The 27,675-nt window shown below is 45.6% G+C and overlaps 4 protein-coding genes across 7 annotated transcripts in view; 2 read left to right on the top strand and 2 right to left on the bottom strand.

The window, feature by feature from the left end:
* The window catches only part of LOC100119354 (transcription factor SOX-5), a 126,170-nt gene extending 117,097 nt beyond the window's left edge, over positions 1-9,073 (top strand). For 2 of the 3 annotated variants that reach the window (XM_016988782.3, XM_031925776.2), the window contains 6 exons: positions 1,312-1,608; positions 1,682-2,099; positions 2,172-2,414; positions 2,499-2,546; positions 2,629-2,781; positions 2,874-4,410. In XM_016988782.3, coding sequence (XP_016844271.1) covers positions 1,312-1,608; positions 1,682-2,099; positions 2,172-2,414; positions 2,499-2,546; positions 2,629-2,781; positions 2,874-3,370 — 1,656 coding nt within the window. In that variant the 3' untranslated portion in view covers positions 3,371-4,410. Of the gene's footprint in view, positions 1-1,311; positions 1,609-1,681; positions 2,100-2,171; positions 2,415-2,498; positions 2,547-2,628; positions 2,782-2,873 lie in introns of all 3 variants that reach the window. The other variant, XM_001603093.6, reaches the window with a different exon arrangement.
* On the bottom strand, positions 9,010-11,494 carry LOC100119388 (DNA-directed RNA polymerase III subunit RPC3). The gene is made up of 8 exons (XM_001603123.6): positions 11,093-11,494; positions 10,897-11,015; positions 10,694-10,824; positions 10,366-10,612; positions 10,081-10,286; positions 9,840-9,993; positions 9,392-9,752; positions 9,010-9,319 (listed from the first exon to the last, which is right to left on the bottom strand). The coding sequence occupies exons 1-8, from the start codon at positions 11,237-11,239 to the stop codon at positions 9,182-9,184; spliced, it is 1,503 nt and encodes a 500-aa protein (XP_001603173.2). The 5' UTR covers positions 11,240-11,494; the 3' UTR covers positions 9,010-9,181.
* A 601-nt stretch (positions 11,495-12,095) lies between these two features.
* LOC100119426 (N-alpha-acetyltransferase 15, NatA auxiliary subunit) overlaps positions 12,096-27,675 on the top strand; it is a 75,937-nt gene continuing 60,357 nt past the window's right edge. Inside the window, exons 1-8 of the mRNA XM_031925777.2 lie at positions 12,096-12,253; positions 12,576-12,923; positions 13,015-13,149; positions 13,316-13,460; positions 13,856-14,113; positions 14,208-14,518; positions 14,633-14,914; positions 15,042-15,255. Of these exons, the coding sequence (XP_031781637.1) occupies positions 12,197-12,253; positions 12,576-12,923; positions 13,015-13,149; positions 13,316-13,460; positions 13,856-14,113; positions 14,208-14,518; positions 14,633-14,914; positions 15,042-15,255 (1,750 nt within the window). The 5' untranslated portion in view covers positions 12,096-12,196. The remainder of the gene's footprint in view (positions 12,254-12,575; positions 12,924-13,014; positions 13,150-13,315; positions 13,461-13,855; positions 14,114-14,207; positions 14,519-14,632; positions 14,915-15,041; positions 15,256-27,675) is intronic.
* The window catches only part of LOC100119463, a 30,121-nt gene continuing 17,706 nt past the window's right edge, over positions 15,261-27,675 (bottom strand). Inside the window, exons 1-2 of one of the 2 annotated variants that reach the window (XM_016988778.2) lie at positions 25,260-25,581; positions 15,261-19,597 (exon numbers count right to left, since the gene is read on the bottom strand). In XM_016988778.2, coding sequence (XP_016844267.1) covers positions 16,235-19,597 — 3,363 coding nt within the window. In that variant the 5' untranslated portion in view covers positions 25,260-25,581 and the 3' untranslated portion in view covers positions 15,261-16,234. Of the gene's footprint in view, positions 19,598-25,259; positions 25,582-27,675 lie in introns of those variants that run through there. The other variant, XM_001603187.5, reaches the window with a different exon arrangement.

Raw genomic sequence — 27,675 nt, 5'->3', positions numbered from 1 at the left:
TGTTCCATCTCTCGCGCGCACGCATTATCTCGATCGAGACTCGAGTCGAGCGGCAGACGATGACGCCAGTGTGCGCGCTCTCGCTCGTAAGACAAAGTCGCCTTTGTGGTGTGTGTCTTTGGCTCGCGTGAGAAAGATAGACTCAATCTCTTCTCTCCGGCGCTACCGCTCCTCTGCTGCTGCTGCTGCTGCTGCTGTGCTCCACATTATCCGCGCTGATTTACGTTTCTTTTATCCCTCGAGCTTTTCGCTCTCCCGTGGATTCATCCAATTTCACATTATACACGTGTATCGAGAGCTTTGGCGCTGATGCAGAAGCGCGCTCTCATTCATCGATCCGTACGCGGGAATCGCTTTCGAGAAGCCATTTCGCTCGTCTAACCGCGATTTGTTCGGAATATCAAAAGGATGGGGGAAATAGGGGGCGGGGGGGGGGGAGACGATGATAATAAACATCCACTGCGGAGATATATTATCGGCCGGAGATTTTGAAATACGCCCGTTGAAATTATAGCGGCTCGCTCGAGTTACACTTGATTCAATAATGGGTGCCTCTCCGCATAGAGGAGATCAGAGAGCGCCATTCATGGAGTATTATACGGAGGATCGAGCGATTGGGAAGCCGATAGGAGGAATAGTGCAAACTTTGTATTGCTCGCGGGCGCGTTATTTTTGTTTGTCTCCCATCGCGCTTGCGCGCGATTAGCACAATATCGCATTCTTTTTCTCTCCGATTCCCCCTTGATGCGCGAGCAAATTTCATCTCCAGCTGTCGCGAGAAATAAGAACGGAAAGAGCTGCTCCGCTTGATATAGACAGGCCTAAGCAGCGAGTGAGAATGAGAGAGCGCGCAAATGAGCGGGGATGCGGCCGAGTGTATTATGGTATGGTGCGGGATATGTTTCGGTAATTGCGCTGCTAAGTTTAGGCGGCGCAGTTGGCGTCAATGCGCGGATGCATATTCAGAACGGCCTCTCTCTCTCTCTCTCTCTCTCTCTCTCTCTCTCTCTCTCTCTCTCTCTCTCATATTCTTACGCTCAAGCAGCTACCGCTAGAATATGTGAATGGAACTCTGGCAGCACGCCTGTCTTTATATTTAGCCCCGGTGGGCGATATAGCTGTCACGGATACGTATCATCGGCATAACTGAGCCTAACTCGGCTGAATAATGAACTTTCATTGGCCCACAGGCAGGATAACCTCTCTTCTTCTCTTCTTCTCAGCTTCTTCTCTCTTCTTTTCGTGTCATTCCGCGTAAACCCGTCGCTAATCGACGACGATCTAATTCCGTGCGTTTCTTTCTCCTTGCAGTTCAACCAATCGCACATGGCCGTGGACTCGGCCAAGCAGATGGAGCTGCACCGGCTGCAGAGCGAGCATGTGAAGCGTCAGCAGGAGCACATGCTCAACATCCAGGAGTTCGCCAATCTGCAGGCCCAGCTGAGCAAAGGCCAACTCGCCGGTTTGACTGCTCCGCAGTCCCTCATGTTCCTACCGTTTATAGACCAGCTCAGGGGAATGCCCCTGTCCTCGCCTGCCATGCCACCGCCCACCTCCACGGCCACCACCGGAAACAAGCATCACAGTCATATCAACTCCATTGCTAGCGTGAGTCGACCTTTCTTACTGGACTCTCTCGAGCAATCGGGAATATTCGATGACCGTCTCTCATCCCTTGCAGATGATAAGCAGCCACCGCGACGGCCCGAGCTGGGCGACGCAGCACCTCGGCCAGATGTCGAACGCGCAGCTGGACAAGGACCGGCCAGCATCGCCCAGCGTCCCGGCGGTGCCAACGACACCATCGCCGGCGCCGCCGACGCCCCAGGACCCCGACGCGCCGCTCAACCTCAGCAAGCCCAAGTCATCCTCGTCGTCCGCCGCGACGGCGGGCTCGTCGCCGGGCAGCGACGCCCAAGGGCCCACCGCGGCCGCTTCCAATAACCAGCAGCAGCAGCAGCAGCAGCAGCAGCAGGAACAGCCCCTCGCTGCCACCGCGCCGAAACTCTTCCCCGCCAGCTTGCCCATGCCCAGGAACTACCTGTCCAGTTTGCCATACGCCGGGCTGCCGCCACACCTCAGCTCGCTGTCCACGCCTAGTGAGTATTACGACTGCTACTACTTCCACGTTCGCCTGACGTATCTAATCCGTGTAAACTTCGCGCTTGTAGTGGGCAAGATGCCGAAGGAGGAGAACAGCGGAAGGGAGGCGGGAGGTGGGAGCGCGCCCTCGGGCTCGGCAACCGCGGCGGCCGTCGCCGCGGTCGAGAAGCACTTCGCCATGCACGGGATCTACGGAATGCCACCCCCGAGCACCGGTGCGATGCCACCCTCGCCGCAGCAGCAGCGCCAGATAAAGCACTCGTCGGCGAGGGACGAGCCGCCGCCCGAAGACGACTTCCTCTCGTTGCACGGTGAGTTACCGTGCGGTTTTTCTTTTTCATTTGCTCATTTGGCCTTTTTTGCACGGAGACGATAACGCGATTATCTCTTTGCAGTGTGGCGCGACTCGGGCTACAAGGTGACGGAGGACATTGCGGAGAAAGGTACGTACCGACTTCCTCTCGATTGCGCGGATCGAGGAGGTCGTTTCGCGTCGAATATTCTAATCGGCCCTTGCCTTTCCAGCGAAAATGGTGAGACAGCAGAAGAGAGAGGGCGAGAACAAACCACATATCAAGCGGCCGATGAATGCCTTCATGGTCTGGGCCAAGGACGAGCGTAGGAAAATCCTCAAGGCCTGCCCGGACATGCACAACTCGAACATATCCAAAATACTCGGTAAGCTTCGCTTCGTTCTCGTCCGCCTTTGCTGCGCGCGAAGGGACGATCAATCGTGAAAGTTTGCGCTAATCGTGTGTCCGTGTTGACAGGTGCTCGGTGGAAGGACATGTCGAACTCGGAGAAGCAGCCGTACTACGAGGAACAGTCGCGGCTGTCGAAGCTGCACATGGAGAAGCACCCGGACTACAGGTACAGGCCTCGTCCGAAGCGCACCTGCATCGTCGACGGCAAGAAGATGCGCATCTCCGAGTACAAGTCGCTGATGCGCCAGCGTCGCAACGAGATGAGGCAGCTCTGGTGCAGGGACGGTGGCCCCGAAATGGGCTTCCTCTCGCCGGTCCAGTCGGATCTCAGCGGGGGGCAGCAGCCGCAGCAGCACCCGAGCGGCGCAGGTCCATCGGCTCGACCGTCCGTCTCGCCACCAGCCACTCTGCTCAACGGCGCCGCGGGAACGAGCTCCGATCACCCCTCCTTCTACTATCCCCAGGACAGCCTCAGTCCCACGGACGTGATGAACTTCTCGCCGGATAACTCGGGCTCCATGGGTGGCTACGCCAGTCCCCGGCACCACGCCGACGAGGATTGAACCGTAGCTCCGGGTCAGCCAGCGAATATCTGGCAACCCGGAGCAACCCGTCTCGGAGGCCACGATCTCTACTGGTAAAGAAGACCGGACGAGCGGTTTTCCTCTACCCGCCAGCTCAAGCAGACAAGCTTTCTTCTCTGCTCCTTCAGAGCCTTCTCTTTTACTCTGTGTCTCTGTTAGTCTGTTGTTTCTGCAGTGCGCCGTCTCAAGCCGGCGCGCCCGACAGTTCTTTCTCTTTGGTTGTGATGTTATATTACGTAGACGGAGAAGCCGCATTATATATCTCTGACAGTGCCATCGAGCGGGCTGCGAGATACGCCCAGCCGTAGACGCGCAAGAGTCGAGATTCCCAGAGAAGAAAAGACGATTATAACGATATACAGACTTTTCCAAAAGAGACAGCCAGTTTTTGCGTAAACGGTGGTGGAACGTCAGAACTCTACGTGGCCGAAAGTGTTGATTTTCGAAAAGTCGCACGATCGTCGGGGAGATTCGTTGCGATGAATAAAGTCGTTTAGGGAGAAAAATCAAACAAGGGCATCTCGGGAGTCGGAAGCCGACGAAACAAGTGAAGGGCATCAATGCAAGGGAGCGACTCGTATTTCTACGATTGCGTATAGCGAAAATAATACGTAGAGTTAGCGTGCGTGAGAAACTTCACGAGAGGCGGCCCGAGTGCGGGAAACGGGTCGACCTTTAAATGATAATCAAAAGTGCAACCAAGAAGAAACGTAAATGTGATAAGAGGTTTTTTCGCCGTTACACACATATTGTACGTACGTAGCAAAGGAAAGGATGAACATGGGCTGTAGGAAACGGAAAAGCAAGGGGCCTACGCTTCGGAACTTGAGGATCACCTCCTCGTGGGAAACGAAAAGAATATGTGCGACTGCGCTCTAAGAACTTAACGGATCTTCGCCTCGAGAGCGGGATTCGGACCCTCGATGAGTGGCGCGTTCTCCAAAGGAAATCCCAGTGGAAATTTTTGAAAATGCAAAAAGAAAATTCTCAGACTTTTCGCGTGAGCAAAAGAAAATAAACAAAAAGTAATAATAATAATACTAATAATAACATTTTCCATATGTTTCGAACAATTGCACAAAACTTTCTCCGTCGAGAAGGCAAATCTTGTTCCTAATACCTATTTAGTGTGTCTAAAAGAGCGGCACGAGGCCAGAAAAAGTCAGTCGACTTGAAAATGGTATGAAGGTGCTGGCCGCGTATCGTTTCGAAGCGTCGCATACATTATATACGTAATATATCGTAAACATATATATACATGTACACGTATGCAAATTCGCATCGCCACTACACAGCACCTGAACAGTTTGTCTATGTAATCAAAGCGCACCCTGCCTGGTTTCACTTTCGGAAACGCGAATTAGAACGCGGTCCCGCATTCTTTTTCTACACGCGATTCATTTCATCATATCTAGCTAAAAATAATTGTACGAAAAAAAAGTTAGTTATTGTGTAGATACTTTCGGCGATAGAGAGATATAAATGATGACCCGAAGCAAGTGAAACGACGTCGGTGGTGTTTCGACTTTTACACGTTAGATTACTAGTAATCCGAGGTTCGAAAGAGTGCGGAAGAAGGGAAAAACAAGGGGATTCTGAACAAAGAGCAACCACGACGATTCCATGCGTATTAAAATGCGCTTTAGTACTTAGATAAACAAATTTTCGATAGTAATTTATTAAGCCCTTGGACATTAAAAATGCGCGAATTGAGCAAAGAATCGAGGACGAGAGAAAAATGAAAGGAATGAGACGAAAAATATTGTTGCGTATTCGTACGGTTGATCTGTTGAGTCGGTGTTACTTGTTTAATTATTTAAAGTTTTACTTTTTACATTTAGAACATATAGTAGTTTTAAAAATTGTCTCTGTTAATAACGGCGTGATGTTTGAACGCAAGAAAATGTTTAGGGGTTTTATGTGATATTTTTATCATAAATACTTATGTGCCAAATAGCGTTTTTTCTTGCGTTATTGGGACTAGTCGAAAAGGCAAGTATTTCACTTTCAAAGCATCGATTTTCAATTGGCTTTTTATTGTTTTTTCGTTGTTTGCAACAAGCAGCGTATGCGAAGTACATTTGAAATGGAGATGGAAAGTAGAATAAAAAGCTCTCAGCCTTCATTTTTCTCGCTCTCGAACCTTCACTCGCTCGATTTATCACTTCGCATCTCCCTTAACTTATGTGCAATCTGTGCAATTTTAGGATAAAGAAGGTACCTAATATAATTTTTACAAAGAGAGCCAGTATCTTCGATGAGAAAAACAGTTGATAAAAGAGAGAAAGCCTGCCACGGTGTAGTCCGTGCGTAGTGCGAGGTGTTGCTTATACCGACGACGAGTGAAAAGTCGAAAAATCGTAAGAAAATGAATTGAGAGGATTAGTAAAACAAAGCAAATAACGCCACTAGCGCTGGGTGGCAGGCGGGATAGCTTAAATGTTGATAATAATTTATTTTATGTATATAATGGATTTGTACAATGGGCCGCGACCGAGGCCCGGCACGACTCGACATTATTAATGCTGATGCGAGAGGTGAAGAAAAAAAATGACGGCGCCGACGTGGCAAGTGCGTCTATATTACTACGATATAATTATTGTACAGTGTAACTATATTACTTGTGATGTACCTATACGTAGCTGTATGTGTAAAATTATTCGAGAAGCAAACCTTATAGACTATATAAATATATATAAATATATTATATGAAATACCGTTACTCATTGTACGACAACAAATCTTATTGCTTATATCGTCATTATTATTGGCTCTCATAAATAATTATTGCTATTCTTTATTATTATATTATTATGAAATTATTATTTTATTATTATCATTATTATGCCGATTATCGTCATTATCGATACCATTTTATTATCATTTTTAAGCGTTTAGAAATTAACTTTTCATTGTCCCTAGCGATAGAAAACGGTTGTACGTGCCAGTTTTGTTCTGAACGACGCATTCGAATAATTGCCGCTCGAATTTCCGACGCTCGATCGCCTTTGCGTTTTTTTCTGTTTTGTTTTTTTTTTTTATAATCAAATAAAACTATTGGGTGTCGTTCGATTTATGTACTGGATGTAATTTTTAAGTTTTATATTTTAGTCTTTTAATTGCAGAAATTATGTTTGTTATGAAACCGGTCTCTGAAATGCATTCAGCATTTGCGAGTTTGAATTGAAACTCTAGAAATTTTTCTATTGAATCTCTGTACACATTTAATTTAGTTAATTACACGAAAAAAAAATTTCTTCAATAAGTACTTCTTTAGCGTTAATAAAAATTGATGCATTACTCGGATGAGGATGTTTTTAAATATTTTATAGTTCGTAATGACTTTTTTATGAAAAATTTGTTGACTTTTTTTTATAGATCAATCAATAGCTTTAAATATATTACTTAAACTCAATTGCGGCTTTAAACTGACATTCTGACATTCACTCCAATCAATTTGTAAACATTATCCGACGCCTAATAGTTTTGGTTTACTTAAAGCTAATAGACGACATATATAATAATAAAACTATATATATAACACACAGCTTTCAAAATTTAACACTTTTGGCCAGATTATCTATCGCCAGTCGTAACTTCCAAAGATCAGTCCTGTCGCAAGGGTATTATTAAAATAATAATTGTTAACGAGAATTTTACTGTATTTTTATTTATGACGACAAAAATAATTGTATGTAGAAGTACAGCTCTGTATATTGGTTTTTACAAATTAAAAATGTTTTCTGTATAGCTTTTCTTTATTTTTTGTTTGTATCCTATACGCGATTACGAAGGCTCATTTCTAGCAGTAAATTTGCGTAGAAACTCGAACTTTTGCATACACATATTTTTGGCGTCAACTTTGGCGCTAATGTAAGAAGGTGAAAGGAAGTAATCAAGGAGCGAAGGGCCTGCCAATTCCGCATTTTTTTATCAGTTTTCTTCTGTAATTTTTCCCGATGTGCCATATACGTAACTCTTATTTTTTTTTTAAACATTGACGACGTCGTCGATCTGCAAACTTTTAACAAGGGAAAGAGATACTAATAGGCATAAAATCACTCTCAATGTGCCAACGATGTAGCGAAACGTATGCGCTCATCCATACTCGATTCAAAAACAAGTTTTGAAGCCGCTTGTTCACTTTTTTCATGGCACGTCCGTTGTTTTATTGTTTTTGTAAACGCTTCGAAGAAGCGGATGAAGAAAATTTATAATTCTGCTCTCGCCGTAGTCAGTCAGCTCTTGAAAGTTAAAAATCGACAGAGAACGGCTACTTTGTTTTTGAACTCAAAGCAGTATAAAAGAGAATACTATATAGTAAACAAAAAAACATTGTAAAGTTCACGCTATTAATATCTCCGTAACGATACGCCTAATGCATTATTTAAAGAATAAAAAAGAGAAATGAATACGAAAATACACATATACAAAGGCGAACTAACACGCAGTTTTCTCAAATATTCCAAGCATTTCACTACTTCATTTACATGTACGTTGTTGTTAATGAATATAAAGAAGAAAAAAAAATAAAAAAAAAGTATGATAAAGTATAACGCTTTACCGAAAAATTCAAACCTAGTTTCTAAGTAATAAACAAGTTACTCCTAGGGACATGTGCGTATGAAGGAAGAGAATTAAAAAATAAATGAAAAACGTGTAAATAGTTGTGCAAAACTACGAATGAATGGCGCACGAAGAGCTGTAGAGTATAACGTATAACTTTTGGAGCGGCAAAATCATTGACATTCTTATGGGCACCTTAACACTCGTCCCGCGTTATATTTTTTTATTTTAGTAGTTAAGTTAGTCTTGCGTTGTGTACCGAGCGAGGGAGAAAGAAACATACAAAATTTAAACGAAACGAAGATAAACCAATCGCGATACGAGAGGTTTTCTCGATGAAATGGTGCTGCTGTCTTGGCTTCACAAGCTCAACGCGTGTTTGAGATTATACTTTTAGTTTTATTATAAAAAAAAAAAAACGGTGGAATGTTGCATGTTAAGTGGGTCTTTGTTCTTTTAACTCGTGAACGGGAAGTGTTAAGGTGAACTGCATAAAATACAGACAAACGGACTATGTAATAAGTATATGCAACGGAAAAGCCACCGCTAGGAATCACTCGTCCACTTTTAAATTCCTCATCTCAGAGTATACACCCGTGACATTCGCACGTCACTTGCACATACATACACGCACGGTTCGAAATGACATTTATATATGCCGAGTAAGTTGTCGCAATCAACACGTGCATATATCAAATCGAGACAGTACACGCGCGCGAAAGTTGGCTGTGAAGAAAAAAGATTCTATTGATTTTGCAATTGTAATTTTGAAGAGTTTACGAATACGAAAATGATGTGAAACAATATGCTGCATGGATTGACGAGACATATGTACGCGAGCGAAGCGCAGTTTCGAAACCATTTAATCTAACTTTCCCTCAAATTCATGTACTAAAAAAATAGAAAAGAGAACACTTTATGATCCTGGATGTGACTTTTCCCCGAGGATAGTGACATCGACAAAATGTACTATATCGCATAGAGAACAGCACTATTATAAACATAGATATATCATTATATTTATTATATAATAATTTAAAAGTTAGGTACTCTTTGTTGTTTGTATTTTACAAGCGTATTCATTATTACATATAAATAAATATCTATATAAATCAATTGTGTTTTTATTCTTCTTTGTAAAATAAATCAATTTATTTGTAAAAAGAGGCTTACGGATGGTATCTCCATAAAATAAACTATAACATCGTGTGATTCTATAGAAAATCACCTGTGGTAACGTATATACATTTGCAATACAAATAGAGTATCGTCGATGCAAAATTCATTAGTTCCTAGTTTCTTAATAACTTCGTGGACTCGCTCAATCTGCAACCTTTCCGATGGAGTCATCATTTCCGCAATCTACGAAAAAAGAAATTTTGATTACAGATTATACTGTTTTATTTTTAGCAAAACAAACAAATATAAACATACTTCGGCTAATTGCTCTTCAGTCGCGCCGTGCTCTTTTAAATTAGCAGTCAGCGTTTTTATTCTCAATTCTTTGTCGATTATTCTTTTATTACTGGTCATTTCGTGTTCTCTTCTTTGGATAACATTATAAAGAGCATGATAGCAATGTTCGATCGTCATTCTCACAACCTGGTTGAGATCGATGTGAAATAAGAAAAATATTTTTGTTGGCGCAGTGGATACTCCAGCTTTTTTCAGTTCATGTATTTGTAAAAAGTTTTCCTCCAACAGTTTGAAAGTCAAAATTTTGGCTTCCTTTGCAGGTATCATGGCTATTTGATTAATTTTTTCTTGTTCGATATACTTGTGACTCCGTATTAACCTGATAAATTATAAAATTATCATAGCATAGAAACAGCTATTATCATATAAAAGCTTTTGTTTTAATATTTTTCCCTAATCAATTTACCTGAAAATTCTAGCAGCCTTGGATCCAAATCTTTCCATAACTACATTTTCTAAAACTGCCCATGCTAATTGATGAAAAGCTTCTTTCATATTCACACTGTACTGTCCTCCTCCAGAATCTCCGACTCTTTGTATAAACTGGCTCGAGTCTTCTTCTAAAAATCAAAAATATTTAGTATATAATAATTACAGGAAAAAAAGTGGATGCTCCTTTGAGTTTAATTAACATGGAAAATAATTACCTATGATTCGCAGATACTGGTCAAGATGTGGCAGTATAGATGGAAAATTTTTTTTCATTGCATCCTTTATTTCAGTAACTGGTATAGGAATCGATGTATCAGCCCACGATGCTGTTCGCAAATACATGAGATACAAGAGTTGTCTCATTAATTCTCCAGCACTGTCATCTATTCTATTCATTATTGATTTGACTAAAATTTGATCTCTACCAAAAGACAAAAGATAGAGTTAGTGTTTTGTACAGAATTATATCATATGTTTGAAAATATCATTTAAAAAAATACCTTAAGTCTTGCGTAAACCTGTCGATATTGACTTTCCAGTATATATTACTGTCTCCTGCTGGCTCTGTTTCATTACCCTGAGTGAGGCGTGTAAGAGCCTTAATGTTGAGCGATGGCATACTAAAGTCTGGTTTATCTGTAGGAACATCGCTCAAGATATCGGAACATAGACTACGCATTAAGAACTGATTTTTGACAAGTAGTTCAAATTTATCTTTTAAAACAGGAACTGATGACCGCCTTTCAGCTGAAATTATAACAATTATTGTTCTTATCTCTCCGATACTTATCATTGAAGATAAATCGATTTATACTAATCGAAGCTCACGTGGAAATTGTTCTAATTTTTTATAAGTTTTGACAATTATTTGAGATGCAGTATCGTAGCCATTTTTCAGAACTTCTTCCAGCATCATCTCTGCTTCATTGCCACAACAGTTTTCAACAAAATACATGTACCTGCAAATAAAATTATACAATTTGAAACTCTGTAGCAAAACCTTTTGCAAGACAATGAGAAAAATATCTTACCTTGGATACCTCAAGATTGTAATAATCTTGTCTGTGTCTAAATTATAAATTAAGCCTCGTTCAGTTTGTTCGTAAAAAACAATTCCAAACTTAATGAGAACGCATAAAGATTCCTTTATCTGCAATATTTTTAAGTTAGAAATACAGATTTATGAATGCACAGATGTTTAATAACTTGAAAAAATAACCTGCTTACCTTTGATATTGGGAGTTTTATGGTGCTTCTCATTTGCCCTAAAGTTCTTGGCCCATGTTGAAACAAATCACTAGCAGTTTGTTCAACAATTGGTCCGAAGTGTTCAAGCAGAATGCTTTTGCAGAGTTTCTCCAATATCAATGACATGATTGGTAGATTTTACAAAAATTTATACAACAGTAAAAAATCAACATAAACACACGCAACAATTTGTTTTCATTGTCATCAGGTTGATATTTGAATAAAATATAACCTTAAATTTAACCTAAAAAATACTTAAAAAACATAACATCGCTGCGACTGCACTGCCTGCGTACCACCGGTGCCACTGCGAAACCGAATACGGCCGGCAACCCGCAACAGACTGCGCTGCGACATTTTTGATTTCAGGTTTCATCAGACGACTTGCGTGCATGATGCGAGCAAGCGAGCCACTTCATTCGATAGGTCGATGTGCACTTGTGACAAACTTCAATTACCTTGACTTTTTTTTGTTTATATTTTTAACATTTTTTAATCGCTTGCTTAGTTTCATTCAAAAATATCAAAAAACATAGACGTACTGCAGAATTTTTAAGGATAACTTTGTTTAAAAAATGTTTGTATTCGTTAAATAATATTTAACTACTTATTTGTTATAAATTAAATAATTAAAAGTTTTATTACAATAACGAATCAAAAATATACGTAAGTTAACAACACTAATTTTTTAATGATGTATTTTGATATATTATTAATATTATCCAAACAGTAAATATACTTCTTGAATAATGGGTTAAAGTCGGACTCACGTTTTTATACATCAATTATTGCGTGCATTGTTAATAAACTATACAAATTAAAATATACATTACTACTTTACCTTATTAAAAAAAAAAGGGTAAGTAGCTTAGTATAGAGACATAAAAAGCAAAATCAAAACTGAATAATCGCGCGCTTTCGATGCGCGTGGCGCTAGACACTTCCGGCGGAACAGCATTATCGTCCGCGAGAGTGATCACGTGATCTAAGATCGACTTCTTCGTTTGTGGCCACGAGGTTTTGTGTGGTGAAAATTGAGTTTACCGGGTGGAAAAGCACCTCTATTTTTGTATTTATACAAAAATGCCCTCCAGCAATCCTCTGCCACCCAAAGAAAATGCCTTGTTTAAGCGAATCTTGGTGAGTAAGCGCTCGGCGAATTTTTTGTTTTGGAGCCCCACTCTCGGTCCCCCCGGCGTAGAATCGCTCCGAGACTGACTCTAATGATGAAGCACTCTTTGGCCTGAAAAATTGAAAAACCTAAATGGCAATTCTCCCCGATGTCGTCTGGCCTCTGGATTTCCCGATTCCGTTAGCCTTGCGATTTTCCCCAGCCGATCCGTTTTCGCTTTAACCTTAAAATGTAAACATTGCCCGCTATTGACAGAAAAACAACTCTACCCCATCCCAGCCATCACAAGTGCTGCACATAAACTCTTTCTAATGGCTTGCAATTTTGCAGAGGTGTTACGAGCACAAACAATACAAAAATGGCTTGAAGTTTGCCAAGCAAATTCTCTCAAATCCAAAGTTCTGCGAACATGGAGAGACCTTAGCGATGAAAGGTCTCACGCTGAACTGCTTGGGCCGCAAGGAAGAAGCTTATGATTATGTTCGACGTGGACTCAGAAATGATCTGCAGTCCCATGTGTGCTGGCACGTCTACGGGCTTCTGCAGAGATCTGACAAAAAGTACGATGAAGCCATCAAATGTTACCGTAATGCTCTCAAGTGGGATAAGGATAATATTCAGATTCTCAGGGATCTGTCACTACTGCAAATTCAAATGCGTGATTTGGAGGGTTACAAGGTTGGTTGCTCTCAACTTTCCAAGTGTAATTCTACTTCTAATGAGATGCAGTTCTGTGCAGTGTTACTACTTCTGTCTAACCATTTTTCAGGACACAAGATATCAATTGTTTATGCTACGACCAACACAGAGAGCATCTTGGATTGGATTTGCCATATCCTACCATCTCTTGAAAGATTATGAAATGGCCTTAAAAATCTTGGATACTTTTAGGAACTCTCCAATGGTGAGTAAACATAACCAAGTTACATAATTCCCTCTCTTGTCAACTGTTTAGTAGCTGCATTTGTTTCCGCATCGTGAGTCTGAAGAATAACATTGTTGATGCAGATGTACTGCTAAATAAGTTTCTTTAGTAGAAGGTTCGCACATTAAACATTAAATATGCCTAGATTTGCTACGATTACGAACACAGTGAATTGTTACTTTATCAAAATCTGGTCATTCAAGAATCAGGGGACAGTGAACAAGCTTTAAAACATCTTGACAAACACGTCGAGCAAATTTGCGACAAGATTACTGTCAAAGAAACATATGGTATTTATTTTCTTTAATTTTTTGTCTTACATATGAAGCAAATGAGCAAATGAATTAAGAAATTGAATTTTTTTATGATATTATGTTGCTAATTCACCAATATCAGTCATCAATTCATGTTCTATTTACATTGTATTACGTACTCTTATACATTTTAGAATAGCTTAGCGTAAAGTAAAAAGTACAGTGGAGTTCTGTTTCAAAAACTAACCTTAATGAAAAAGTCTTCCGCTGCTTATGATGCAAATTTAGCTTTTAACATTTTTTTCACTCATATTTTGAAAATGTTGAGAAGCCATAGATTAGAAATATGGAAAGATTTCAATTTCTTGATAACTTTAGCTGTGCATAGTTTTGAAAGGTCTACATCTTTTTACATGGGCATTTATTCTTAGGTAAACTAAGACTCGAATTAGGACAATATGCAGAAGCAGAACAAGTATATCAGGATCTTTTACACATCAATCCTGAAAATACATCGTATTACATGAGATTGGCAGAGGCTCAAAGACATACGAAGCCTGAAGAAACATTGAAGATGCTTGAGCACTATGAAGGTGTCTATCCTAGAGCATTAGCTCCTCGGCGGTTGCAACTGAATTATGCTTCTGGTGAAAAATTCAAAGAATTGGTTGATCGTTACTTAAGAAAAGGTAACACATTCTACTTATTTTTCATTTGAAAATTGTACTACAGATCTTACTGTTATAGAGATAGTGAAAATTCAACAAATGACATTTGTTCTAGGACTTCATAAAGGGGTGCCGCCATTGTTTAACGATGTACGTTCTTTGTACACTGATCAGAGCAAAGTTGACACCATACAGTCATTAGTTCTACAATACAAAGAAGCACTAAAAGCACATGGCCATTTTAGTGACGAGGACAAAGATAAGCCCCGTGAGCCAGCGTCGGCTCTTTTATGGAATTATTATTACCTTGCTCAACACTTTGACTTCCTAGGACAGACACAAAAAGCGCTTGATGAAATTGATGCTGCCATATACCATACACCCACCCTCATTGAACTTTTTGTTACCAAAGGACGAATTTACAAAGTGAGTTGAATATTTACAGATACAGAATTTTCAATTTGCACCAATTTATTTTGATCTACTTTGATTCTTATTACTGGTTAAATCCTATACTAATGCAAAAATGAACTTGTCTAGCATGCTGGAGATGTTCAAGAGGCATACAAATGGTTAGATGAAGCACAAGGCCTGGACACTGCCGATCGTTACATTAATTCCAAATGTGCCAAGTATATGCTTCGTGCAAATATGGTGAAAGAAGCAGAAGAGACTTGTGGAAAATTCACAAGAGAAGGAGTCTTGGCCATGGAAAATCTTAATGAGATGCAGTGCATGTGGATTCAGACCGAAGCTGCAAACGCATACACACGCCTAGGAAAGTATGGCGAGGCATTAAAGAAATGCCATGAAGTTGACAGGGTGAGTTTAGCAATACAATCAAACTACTGCTTACCTTTCCTCTCTTTTGTTTCAATTTTTAGAGTAAATTTTAGTTGCCTCAGTGCCAAGTAATGCTTTTTGTGCCTAATGTGAATCAAATTTTCAGCACTTTTCCGAAATCATCGAGGACCAATTCGATTTTCATACTTACTGCATGCGCAAAATGACTCTACGTTCCTACGTCGGTCTTCTGAGGTTAGAAGATGTGCTGCGGTCTCATCCATTTTACTTCAAAGCAGCAAAATGTGCAATAGAAGTTTATCTGCGGTTACACGATTACCCGTTACCGGATCCCACGCAAACACAAGAGATCGACACTGGTGAGTTTTGTTTTTTATCGTTCATTTTATTATTTATTATTATAATTATTCTACTTTATATTTTTCTAAAATTGAGGTATAAAGATGAAGATTTATTGTATTGATATTTGACATTCAGTTACGTTTAGAGTAGGAATACGGGTAGTAGGGTATTTTCCTTTTTAGTTTATTTGTCGATTATTAACTATATTTTGTATAACTTAGCGCAACCTAGATCGAAATTGTCGAATAGCTGACGGGATCGATTGCATCGATCCGACGTTCATTACAATAATAATGATTTAAAAAATTGTTCATTCTTTGTGATTCATGCAAGACGCTATGTTACTTGTAGTAAGATTACGTTGTATATGAATCTCACGCTAACGGCATATTTCTGAGCGCAAAGTAACGCACCATGGAGCACATTCACCGGCCGTCTTCTTCGAAGACCTGAAATCTCAAAATGTGATTCGCTACCGATACGTATTTACACTTCAATCATTAATCACAGACAAGGCGCAAGTAAACGAAAGTCAGTTCTACGGTATAAGTATGAGTCGTTAAACGCATCGAGTTACGCGTACATTTAAATACATATTATCAATAATTAACTTAGTCAACTGTATTTACAAGCAATAAATATTCTAAGTAAGTCATCGTCGCGCTATCTTGCAAGCGGTCGACGACGATACATGCGACACCCATTTCTTCCGAACTTTGAAATCTTCTATATGGCATCGGACACCTGCCTCGCTATAAGCCTAGCTTACCACACTTAGATTCTTACTCGTATCATCAAGCACACCTGCCGCATCCCGGGTCTGTCGAATCTCGATGTCGCAGCGGGACAGTATTCTTCGCAACTGATCTTTTGAAATACTTTCCAGGAAAATGAGAGACACGAATTCAAAACTCAGCAGTCGAGCTTAAATTTGGCTCATCGAGATTCGCAGACCCGGGCGCGATGAGTCCCGGAAACTTCTCGGCAGCAGCCGTTTCAATCGCTCTCTCGGCCGCGTCGTCTTCTCAGCAGTCTCGAGCCCCTCGGCCTCGAATAGAGGTAGCCTCCGTTCGAGTCTTCGCGGCTGATCGCCTGCGGCGTGAGGAAGTAGAAGTGTCCCCCGTCGCCGGGCAGCCTGTAGGCGAAGTACGAGTTGGCCTTGTCCGCGTTGCCGTCGCCTCTGGTGGGAATGAACTCGGCGTCCGGATTGATCGGCGGTCTGGGGTTCTTGTAGTTGACCGCGACGTCGCCCTCAAGGGAGATCGGCCTCTGCGGTGCGTACCCGCGGATCGCCTCCCTCGGGTCACTGACGGGCACGAAGCCGTCCCTCTGCGGCAGCTGCTGCTGCTGCTGATGCTGCTGCTGCTGCTGATGCTGCTGATCCGTTCTCTGGGTGTTGTAGCCGCGCAGCTGGTCGAAGCGCTGGCGAGTGTTGCTCACCAGCGGCTGCAGCGAGTAGTCTCGCAGCTGACTCGCCACCTGGAGAACGGGTCGCGGCCGGTAGTTAAGGGCGGGCGGCCGCGGGCTGGGATGGACCACGGGTATGAACTCGCTGTCGGGGTTGATGGGCGGCAGCGGGTTCTTGTAGTTGACGAGCCCGTCGTTCTTGAGCGAGTAGGGCCCGGGCGTCTGGTCGCCGTAGTGCACCTTGATGTTCGGCGGGCGGAACTGGCGCGAGCCGCCATAGTCGGGCTGCACGTTGTAGCTGTTCACGCTGCTGTACTGCGGTCTCTCGGTGACGCTGGACTTGCCGTAGATGGGCGTCGTACTGGGCAGCTTGCCCGAGGACAGCTTCTTGCCAAACATGGTGAAGTACTCCTTGGTCACGTCGTCGAGCAGCTGCTCGTCCTGCTTGGTGAAGTACTGCTGGTGCGCGGCCAGGGTGGTGTCGCGGATGGGCGAGGCGGTCGTCGACTGGTGCTGGCGCGGTTGGTAGTAGGACCTCTCTTTGTACTTGACGCCGAGGTAGGGCACCTTCTCGGTCTGCAGCCTCTGGTCGGCCATGGCCTCGCTGCCCTCGTAGTCGTACTGGTCGCTCACCGTCTGGATGTCCTGGTACTCCTGGTAGAGCGGCAGCTCCTTCTGCCGACGAGACTGCTGCTGCTGCTGCTGCTGCGGTGGCAGCGGTCGCGGCTCCTCGACGATCTCCGGCTTGGCGGGGAGCGCGTGGCCGCCGCGCTTCGAGTAGTTGGTCGCCTCGAAGCTGTACTGGTAGATGGGCTTGGAGGTGGGCTTGCGGTACTGGGTCTCGGGCTGGCGGTAGTAGCTCTTGGGCCGGGCCGTGGTGCTGAAGTAGCTGAGCTTGGGCGGGGACCGGCTGGGCGCGGGCTGGTAGTACAGCGGCTCCGAGTGCAGCATCCTGGGGCTCTGGCTCCTGGCCGGCTGCGTCTCGTACTTGTCGTGGCTACTGGTCGCGCCCGAGTCCAGGTAGCGGAAGATCTGCGGGCTCTTCACGATCGAGTCGAGCAGCTTGACGCTGTAGTCCTTGGACGTCTGCTGCGAGGGGATCATCTCCACGTCGTAGTAGTCCTTCTTCTCCTCCTCCTGCTCGAGCTTGTAGTAGGGCGGCGTCTCGGCGGTCGTGCTGAAGAAGACCACGGGGTCGGCGGTCGAGCTGGGGCTCTCCTCGTTGCCGCTGCCGGCGGCGTTAGCCTCGCCGTAGAAGTAGTAGGACGCCTGGCTGGGGTAGCGCGCGGCGGGGTTCTCGGTGGTCAGGACGCTCTGGATGCTCGCGGGGGTGGTCTCGACGGGCTCGTCGACCGAGCTCGGCGTCGTGCTGGCGTAGAAGGTGAGCAGCGGCACGGGTCGGCTGCTGACTACCTGGCGCCAGGGCTTCTCCGTGCTCGTCTCGATCTGCACCTGGTTCGCGAGGATGGGCTTGAAGTGCCGGTACTTGTCCTGGGGCGGGCTCTCGAGGGTCGTGGTCTTGACCAGCGCGGGGGTGGTCACCTCGACGAAGGCCTGGTAGACGCGCGGCGTCGTCTTCTCCGCGCGGTACGTCGTCGTGTTCTTGCTGAGCTTGGACCGGCTGAACGGCTTGGGGTTGTCGGAGACGGTCTTGGAGCCGACGGGGGTCGAGTTGGTGACGGAGGGCGTCTTGTAGTGCTTGGTGCTGTACTTCCTGGGCGGTGGCAGGTAGGACGGCCTGGCGGGTAGGGGGGTGGTGCTCGGCCGCTTGGGGTAGAGCGGCTTGTCTTTGGTCGCGGGCCTCTTGTCGTCGAGCGCGGAGAAGAAGTCCGGGGGCGGGGGCAGGATGATGCCGGGCACTAGGGGCCCAGGCGGGATGGCCGTCGAGTTGTCCTGCGGGTAGACGAAGCTGTAGGGCGGCGGGTAGTAGATGGACTGGTCCTCGTCGTCGTAGTCGGTCTGGTTGCTGGGTGGCGGGACTATGACGGCGCCGGGCGGCAGCGCCGGGTAGAACGGGCCCGGGGGTCCCGGCTCGGCCTTGGTCTTCTTCTCGGGCGGGCCGCCGCTCGCGTTACCGGTGGATCCGGGAGCGCCGAGCAGGGGGAAGTAGGGCCCCTCGCCGGGTAGGAAGCCCTTGAAGCCGCCGGGCAGGGCCTCAAAGTCGATGGTGCCGTTCTCCACGAGGCTGGTGCTGTTGGTGCCGATCAGCTGGATGGGCCCGCCCTCGATCAGCTGGACGGGGAAGGGCGGCGGGACCTTGGGCCGCGGCGGGATCTTGACCTGGCGGCGCGGCGCCTTGTAGTCGTCGATCGGCGGCCAGCTGTTGTCGAGCTGCTGCTGCTGCTGCTCGGTGATGGGCGAGTCCGAGCCAGGAAAGTTGCCTCCCTTGAGGACGAGCACGTGGTTCTCGGCCAGCCAGATCTCCTCCTCGTCGAGGCCGCCGAGGTTGCTGGCGGTGTCGCGGGGCACCTCGGGGTTCGCCGAGTAGCTGATGATGCCCGGCCGCTTGGGCTTCTCCGGGTAGATCTCGTTCTGGATCAGGCCGTACTTGCCCTCCTTGACCTGCTGCGACAGCGTCTTCTTGTCGTCGTCGTCGCTGCTGCTGCTGCTGCTGCTGCTGCTGCTACTCGTGGACTTGGTCGAGCTCTTCCTCTCGTTGCCGTTGCCCGCGGACGAGAGCAGCAGGCCGTCGTCGAAGGTCGGGTCGCTCGCGGTGCTCTCGCTGTCGGTCTGCGTTCGCAGGTGGCCGCCGATCAGCATGTGCTTCTTCGCGGGCTCCGTGGCGGTGCCGCCGAGCTCATCGCTTCGGCTACCGAACAGACGCCGCGGTAGACGTATCCTCTGCTGATGACTAGACGACTGCTGTCCTCCCGCGTCGAGAGACTGTGTCGAGGCGCAGTGGACGAGCACCAGCAGTGTGAGGAGGCAGCTCCTCAGCACTCGTAGTTCCATCTGCAACAGACAAACGCAGCTGCGTTGTAAACTTTCGTATATTCGTAAAGCTAGGGAAATTTAGCTCGTCATTGGCTTGTATCAAGCGGTGACTCGCCGCTCCTGAAGGTATATCTACTGTTCGCATCGGCGCAGGTTGCGCAACTGGTCAAATTAATTTTCGCGTCACGAGGAAAGCATAAACCTCGGGGAGCCCGGCCGCGCTACACAAAGAAACTGCCTCACTTTCTTTTTTGCGGCGATTGCCTCGGATACGTCTGGTCGATTATCATTATTCGTGGCATTCGCCAGGCAATCAGGATTATTAATTACGCTAATAACGCCTGCTTAGCGTTCGGTCAGCTTAATAATGGCACGTATGGGCATACGTATATGTACTTTGCTCCGTGATAAATTGTAAAATCGTAAATTACCGCACACGGATCCCGGTCGTTAACGCAGGGTATTTAGATTAATCAGCGCATCTTACGTAAACAGCAATGCACGCGCGTACGAGATCATTGTTCATGTCTCGTATGCGTATAGGAAAAATTTCAAAGAAATCGTACGTTCCCTCCCCAAGGTCTTTGCGCATTGTCTGGCTAGTATATACATATAACCGTATAGGATCAAATTTACTCTGACCGCGCACACGCGGCTATATTACTTCATTGTTACGCCGCGTCTCGTAAAGTCGTCTAAAATTATTACACAATCGCCGGCTCATGATCCACGAATTCGTTCGGACAGGGGGCTAATAAAATATTTTTACTTCCCACATGCGTTCGCGTTGCGCAATGGCAAAGGAGATCGTTTTGAATGTAACATGGCCGTGTGCGGAAGCAGCTCGCCGCGCACAGGGACCGATATAATTCCGCACGTCAACTGCAACGGCGCTGGTCTGTATTCCGATTTTGGAGAAAATGCCGCGCGCGCCGATAAATCCTGCTGGACCTTATGCAGGCATAAGATATGCGAGAGCCGTGGGCTCCGAAAGAGAGAGAGAGAGAGAGAGAGAGAGAGAGAGAGAGAGAGAGAGAGAGAGTTGCGGAAATGTATCGAGGTAGGATACGCCTACGGCGAACATGAGCCGAGGATTTTTCGACTTATTGGCGCTTGTATCGCACTGCACGAGGTGAAAATCGGTTCGTTTGTGCGGGACAGCGATCGTTACACTTGAAAACGAAGCGATTAACAAAAACTGTTCGCTGAGCTTTCACAATGCAAACTCGTCGCGCCGAAGAAGGCGAAGAATCAGGCTCATCAATTATGAGTATAAACGAAGAGTTAGCCTCTCGAAAAGTCGCGCTGAATTATTTCCATCAATTCGTTAGATATTCGCCGTGGTCCCGCGATTCGGAATGTGATAGCCCTCGCCGAAGAGAGAGAGAGAGAGAGAGAGAGAGAGAGAGAGAGAGAGAGAAAGAGAGAGAGATAGAGAGAGACGTACGGCTTATAGACACACGGCCACGCCTTTCCCTCGGCGCCGTACGTATACTCTGGAAACTCATACGTAGGTACACATGCAGACCGTAGTAGACTCGGTGCAGCAGTGAATGTTCTCTTGACAAATATTCACGGGTCACTGGAGTAAGGACCGTCGTAATGACGAAGCGTTTCGGAGAGCATACAGCCACTACAGCTACTTTCCGTATTATAGATGTGCTCATGTAAATGCGAGAAACCGGCGGAAGTCCTCGCGGCGACTTATGAATTCGCTTCGTGCCTACTTCGATTTTGTTGTAACGCGTGACCGCGCTCGTGACTCGCCGGTTAGCCTCGGTAATTCGCTCGTTTTATCGACGGGGGATGAAGCACGTTTCGTTGCAGAGCACGTAATCAGGGATGTAGCGCGGAAGAAATCGGAAAAAGAAAGAACGCGGTCATTGTTCAATTAGCCCGTGAGCGTTGGGTAAGCACGCGGAGCCGGAAGCAAATGAAGTTCTGTGTGTGGGTATTTTTATACGCGCGTACAGCGGGGCGTTATGGGTTGTTATGACGGTGAAAAATTGTTTTTGATGATCGTGTGTTTGGCTACTATCCTATACTGAAGTCACGTAATCCGGTTTATGTCTTTTCGTACATGTGAGTACACATCAAAATCACTGTGTGTGCACAACAATGGATTTGTAATTACGCGCGATTTCGCCTAATTGCCTACTGAAATTTAACGTAATCGCAAACACCTTTTCCCGGAACGTGCATAATTTTCCTTATAATAGTAATCGGTCGAAAAGCTCGCGTATTTCCAGTAGCTTTGCTTGTATACCTATGTTCAGCGTGTTATGCAACGCGACAATTAAACAGCAATCGCGAATCCGATATTAAAAACAAAAGAGTATTCCTCGCTCCAGTTGCCCCGAGATTAATCGAATCTCGTCCTCGGAAGGTTGCTCCGGCTGCGTTCGTTATTTCATTAGACCGATAAATTTCTCTCCCTCTCGTACATAAAGTGAAAATGGCGCGCGGCACAAGTTGATGGAAAAACACGAAGCCAGTAAACAGGGCGCGGTTAGAGTCCGCGAAAATTCAACGAGATTTCTCGGGTTCAGTAGGCATCGATTGGTTCGTTCGCTCCACGAGGCTGCACCGCTTGATTCGTCGCCCGGGGAAGTGCGTTTTACGAGACGCGGCGCTGTACACGTTTTTTCTGCTGTATCCTTTTTTATTTGACTGGCTGCACGTGGTCCTGCATGTCGAGGAGGTAAATCTTACGATCCGCCTGTGTTCTCGGGAAATTGTTTATTTTTTCTCTTCGGAACACCTATAAGCCTTATATGACCGGGGAGCTCGAATCTATTTTTGCGAGACAGGCGTATATATAACCATGACAAGACCATAAACTCTCTTTATTCGTCGAATTCAATGAGCTGCATTCCGTGTCGAATTTCTCATCAGAGTGTCGGGCGTCGTCACTTTTACTAAAGCCTTACACAAACCCGTATTGCTATGATAATACATTTATAACCTCTTGGGCAACGGCTCGCGCCAACGTACTACGTAATAACTGAAATTAATCGGCGAAGGTGTAATACCGAAAGTGTATAGCGAAAAAATTCGCGTCGGATTTTTCTCCGTTTCGTAACGCGCACTATAGCGTATATCTCTTTTTCGATATTCCAGCGTGTACCGCTTCGCATTTCGAAGCAGGTGCTCGAATCGAGGCTCGAATACATTGTATTATGCGCTATTTGAATTTATGCGCGAATTTTCTCCACCGAAACTCGATATAATACACATTTTATATATAAATATCGCTGTGGAAAGCGAGTGCCGCGCTAATGAAGTCCGGATAGCGATCGTTTAATGATCCCACAAATTAACGCAACACATGCTGGAATTATCGGGCTAGCTGTTGATTTTATTAGGCGTGTTTATCAAACCCGCTAGCCCAGCGTCAATATTGATCCTTCTCTGCGTTCTCGTTAGAATGTAAGGATAGCGAGATGAATTCGATAAAATTTTAATCCCGCGCATATAATAGCGAATAATACTGCCAGACACACGAGCACACGTTCATTCGGTTCTAGCGCTATGAGAACCCAATCTTATCACAATGCACTCGGCCGATATATCGACGGCTCGAATCGCCGTTTAATTAGGCACAAGCGGCGAATCTACTCATTGCCCGTTATAATAGTCATTAGCGCACAGGCGCGCACGAGATTCTCAGTCGAAAGGGATGATAATGCACCGAGTTTCCTCCCATCCAAATGCATGCTCGCATCGGGAAGGGGTGTGTGTGTGTGGTATCGACAGCCGACTACATACATAACAGCTCGCCGTGCGAGGCGTGGGCTTTATCGTCCGTGAGAATTTGCATGCTTAACACTCTTCCTGCTTTTCGCGTTTCTCCGCCGCGTGATAACATTGTAGAGCTGGTGCTGCTGCTACTCGGGATAACTCGCGGGACCTTTTCGTAATCGCTTCTAGGTGTACGTGTAAGGCCGAGAAGTTATTGGGTAATTCACGGAGCTCGAGGGTGGGCCCGAGATTTATTCACTGCTTTTTGTTCGTCCGATTGAATTATTAGGCTCGACGGTGTGAATGGAGATTTTTACGCGGCGATCTTCGCTCGCGGGTAAACATGACTTTGGCCCTGACGGTATCTCGATCTCGCATTATCGAGCTCGCGCGCCGCGGTGCCACCAAAAAAAAAAAGCGGAATTCGAGTACGTCGATAGAGTAGGATTAATCGTTATTAGTCGAGGTTCGCTGGGCGCGTATATCCGTTTAATGATTTATCTGTAATTAGAGGTCTCGGATAAACGCACTTTGATGTATGAATGAAGCTTATCTTCGGCTTATAGCCGCTATGCGATCCTTGAAATTAGAGGTCAACTTTTTTCGCCTCGAAGACAATGAGTATTGGGGCCAATATTAAACGGAGCCTGTGGGCATACCCATTACGGAGGTATTTTGTTTTTACACTCGATGTTCGAGTATGAGCGTTTGTTTTGCGAAAGCATTGATTTGAATCTGCGCTCAGTAGAACGAGTGCCGACACGGCAAGACGTATAGCATATAGCTCGTGTCCCATAACCAGTATTTTTTTCGAATGTCTCCGGGGATATGGAAGTCCAGAAACATTCTTCGAATGATATCTTTTCTGCCTCGAGCAACGGTTACGTATCACAACATTTAAACACGAAAAGAAAGAAACTCTTAGGCAAAGTGCTCCTCTAACGCCTTACTATTTATCTCACGTGTCTACCTAATTCTTATCGCTAAATAATTTTCACTCATGCAGAGTTTCGAGCGAAACATCGCCAGCAAATCCCCAGAGAGGCAAAAGCATTCAATTTCAGAACAACCGTAAAATGGAGCGGGCGATGCCGGAAGTTTCGCCGGGCGCATTTCGGGCTTGCAATCTCCCGGGAGAAAGAACCGAGATCCTTGACTACGGAGCGCGCGCCGTTTTATTTTCTTTTTCTTCAAAGTACCTACACACGTACACGGTCTCTCTCACGCGAGATTATAACGGCTCCATACCCACGCTGAATGCTAAGGAGCCGCGGAACAGCTGGTCGAGTGAACGTTGTCGCTGTTTGTGTGTTTAGGCGGCTGCAGCGATTTTCAGTCTGCTTCTGTCAACGAGTTCTGTGCTCGACTCACTCTCGCGACCAAGTTGTTCTAGTGCGCGGGAATTTAATTTTACCGAGTCGCATATGAGCGTAAAAAACGCCCCATTGTTTTTCTTATCTTGATTGGCGTTTCCTATATTACTTTCTCTGATGCTTTTTTGCGCTCGCCACCGCTTCACTGTAGTAAGGATGAACTTGAAAATTTCGAGATTATCGCGGACATAGACGTGCGGATAAGGATCGATAAAGGCTGGTTTTACGAGGCCTCTATACGCATGACTGTATAATTAGGATGTAAAAAAGATGATGAACGCCGAGCATGTTCGCGCCGGAACTGAAGCGTGTAGCATAGCAGAGCGAGTAGAACGAGTCGAGTACGACAAGACGGGCGGGCTGTTCAAATTCGAAAAGACACGCGGGAAAGTTTACCGAGCGAAAATAAACAGACGAAAAAACTGCACAGCACTGTGTTGGGCGGTCTCCAACGCTTTTTTATAGAAACTATACTATACTTTACACGCATATTTGAATAGCGTCGAGTCACTGCGAAAACGTTTTCCTCCTGGAAAGTCGAGAGTATATAAATAAATTCCACTCACATTTTAGTTTATGAAAACCAAGTAGCGCTGCGCATAATATTCACCGCGTATAGCAAACTTCACTTTCTCGAAGAGCGCGATGCACATACGGGGAAGAACACAGCTTTTCGCTTTTCACGAAAAATCCACTGACGCAACGACGACCGGCCGATATTTCAGAGTCGATATCGAGGAACAGTGGCGTAATAGGTGGCATTGTGCTCGAAGTTCGTGTCCATAGCGACGTATGGGTTCGGCCGGAGATATATCACTGACTGCGAGCGTATGAGCTGCAGCAGCGACTCTCGTGCAGCACAAGTTACATGAAACGCGCGCGACTCGATCTTGAAAGCCAACTGCTGAGAACGAACCGAGAGCAGAAAAAATAGCCGGTAAACCGGTTCCGAACTCGTGACGCAATTCTCGAATCGGATCAATACATACGCCTAACGCGAGCGCGTCGGCCAAGCCGTACGCATATAATAATTGCAATTATATTGCCGGCGTATACGCCCAGTGCGCATAGGGATTACGTTCAGCGGGAGGCGAAAAATCGATGTTAGACGTTTTAATTCGGCAAACTATTGTGGACCTGGCGAAAGCCGTTCTCGGAAAGATTTATTAATTGCTTTGTATCTCAATTCTCGAGTAATGCCGCCATTAGTCTCGTTTCGTTCGAAAAGCCTGTAATTGCTCTTTCTCTATCTGGCCGAAATCACAGTCGGCGCGAATAATCGTTTTGAAAAGCCGCGTATACCTCGGGCCGACGCAATAGCAAACACACAATTTCCAAACCGAACGCTTAAGAGGCCCCCGCATTTCGACGTCTGTCCCGCGTGCACTTAGAGGAGACGAGGAAAAAAAACGAATCTAGCGGGCTGGGATTGTCATTTCTGTAATCTCTCTCGCGGATCGCACAATCTCGATCAGGACAAATGAGGGTCCGCGTAACCCAGTTTCGTCGCTGGATTCCGATTGTTTTCGTAATTTGCCGTTGTCGCCTTGACCGGCCGACCCCGTGTGTATGCGTACACACGCGACTCATTGTCGGCGCTAAAAAGGGTGATACTAATCGGCCGATTATTATATCGGCGGATGTGATGCTGCGCATTACGCCGACTCACGTCTTGTCGCATTAGGCTGACGATATTATAATGACCCACAGTACGCCGCACTGCACTAGCAACTCACTTGGATATTTCCAAAGAAGGAACACAGGCACACACACACACACACACACACACACACACGGAGCAAAAGTCAAGTCTAGCCGAGATTTTCTCAAAATCAACACTGCAGCATGATATCGAGCCTTTTTCCCACTATGTACACCGCACGAGCGTCGAATGCAATCTCCGCGCTGCTACTACTACTACAGCAGCAGCAGCAACAGCAGTCGGTTAATTGGCCCAGGAACCGATCTGGCCTTGGCTCTGCTCGAGTCCCAGCAGTGCCATATTAAATGTATCTCACGCTCGGCGGTGGCGGCGACACAGACACACGGGGGAGCTACACGTGTAGGTACATACATGCACGGGGAGCCCGGGCTTGTATGAAAGAGGTGAAAGGCACGCCCAGAGATCGAGAGTATAGAGGCCTCCGGCGTCGGCTCCCGCGAGCGAGCATTTTCACCGCCCGATACATATTGTGCAAAAATCGCTCTCTGTCCCTCTCGCTATATACATACATGTGAGCGCGAGCTTAGCTTGTGCAACGGAGCCGGCCGCCCAGTAGGTTTTGTTCGCAATTGGCTCCGTCGTTTTTTTTCTTCTCTGCGAACGACTGTTTGTCCGGTCTCTATTGAGACTGAGCGTCGATGAAATTAATACGGGGCGTTAAGAAAGTTCTGAAAATGTCGTTTTGTAACGAGCATATTGTCTGCGTACGCGAGCTGTCACGAGGGGTTAAATTGATTTTCTTTCGAGAAAGGCGTAATGAATTTTGTGCCTGAATTGCGCTTCGAGAGCTGTGTTGACCTGCGCGTGTCGAACGAGTAATAAGCCCGAGATTTATCTGCGTGAGCTCGTTACACGAAAAAAGAAAAGAAATCCGTCTCTCTTTACACTCGCCTGATGCAATATGAGACGACGATCTCAATCGCAAAGTGTTTAGCCTAACTAAAATGCCCATCGCTCTCGTTTCATGTTGTAATTTTGTTTGTTAGTGGTGGGCATAAATCGCTCCTCCAATTGCGTACGTTTAATTGTCCTCTCGCGGCGAGCTTCGTTTCAAAACACCGGCCGTTCGTTTGGCTTCATTGGCGTGAAAAAAGAGGAGAAAAAGTCATCGACTCTATTAGTCTGCCTTCTAACTTCCTTATTAACTACGAGGCACAGCGAGAAGCGAAGATAGAAAAAAGAACGAGTGCAGCAGCACATCAAAGAGTGAATGAACGAATTAGCGATTTCTCAATTTTTTAGCGCATTCTTTACACAGC

This window comes from Nasonia vitripennis (genome assembly GCF_009193385.2).
Source record: "Nasonia vitripennis strain AsymCx chromosome 3 unlocalized genomic scaffold, Nvit_psr_1.1 chr3_random0004, whole genome shotgun sequence".
In the NCBI taxonomy this organism is placed as follows: domain Eukaryota; kingdom Metazoa; phylum Arthropoda; class Insecta; order Hymenoptera; family Pteromalidae; genus Nasonia; species Nasonia vitripennis.
Note: the sequence above shows the minus strand (reverse complement) of the source record. Positions and strands in the feature narration are given on the sequence as shown.

Excerpts from the sequence above, each read along its gene's own strand:
- LOC100119388 (XM_001603123.6), bottom strand. The coding sequence starts at position 11,239 with ATGTCATTGATATTGGAGAAACTCTGCAAAAGCATTCTGCTTGAACAC. Across the intron at positions 10,287-10,365 it reads AGGTTTACGCAAGACTTAAG|AGATCAAATTTTAGTCAAAT; the intron begins GTATTTTTTTAA and ends GTCTTTTGGTAG. Across the intron at positions 9,994-10,080 it reads CCAGTATCTGCGAATCATAG|AAGAAGACTCGAGCCAGTTT; the intron begins GTAATTATTTTC and ends TTTGATTTTTAG.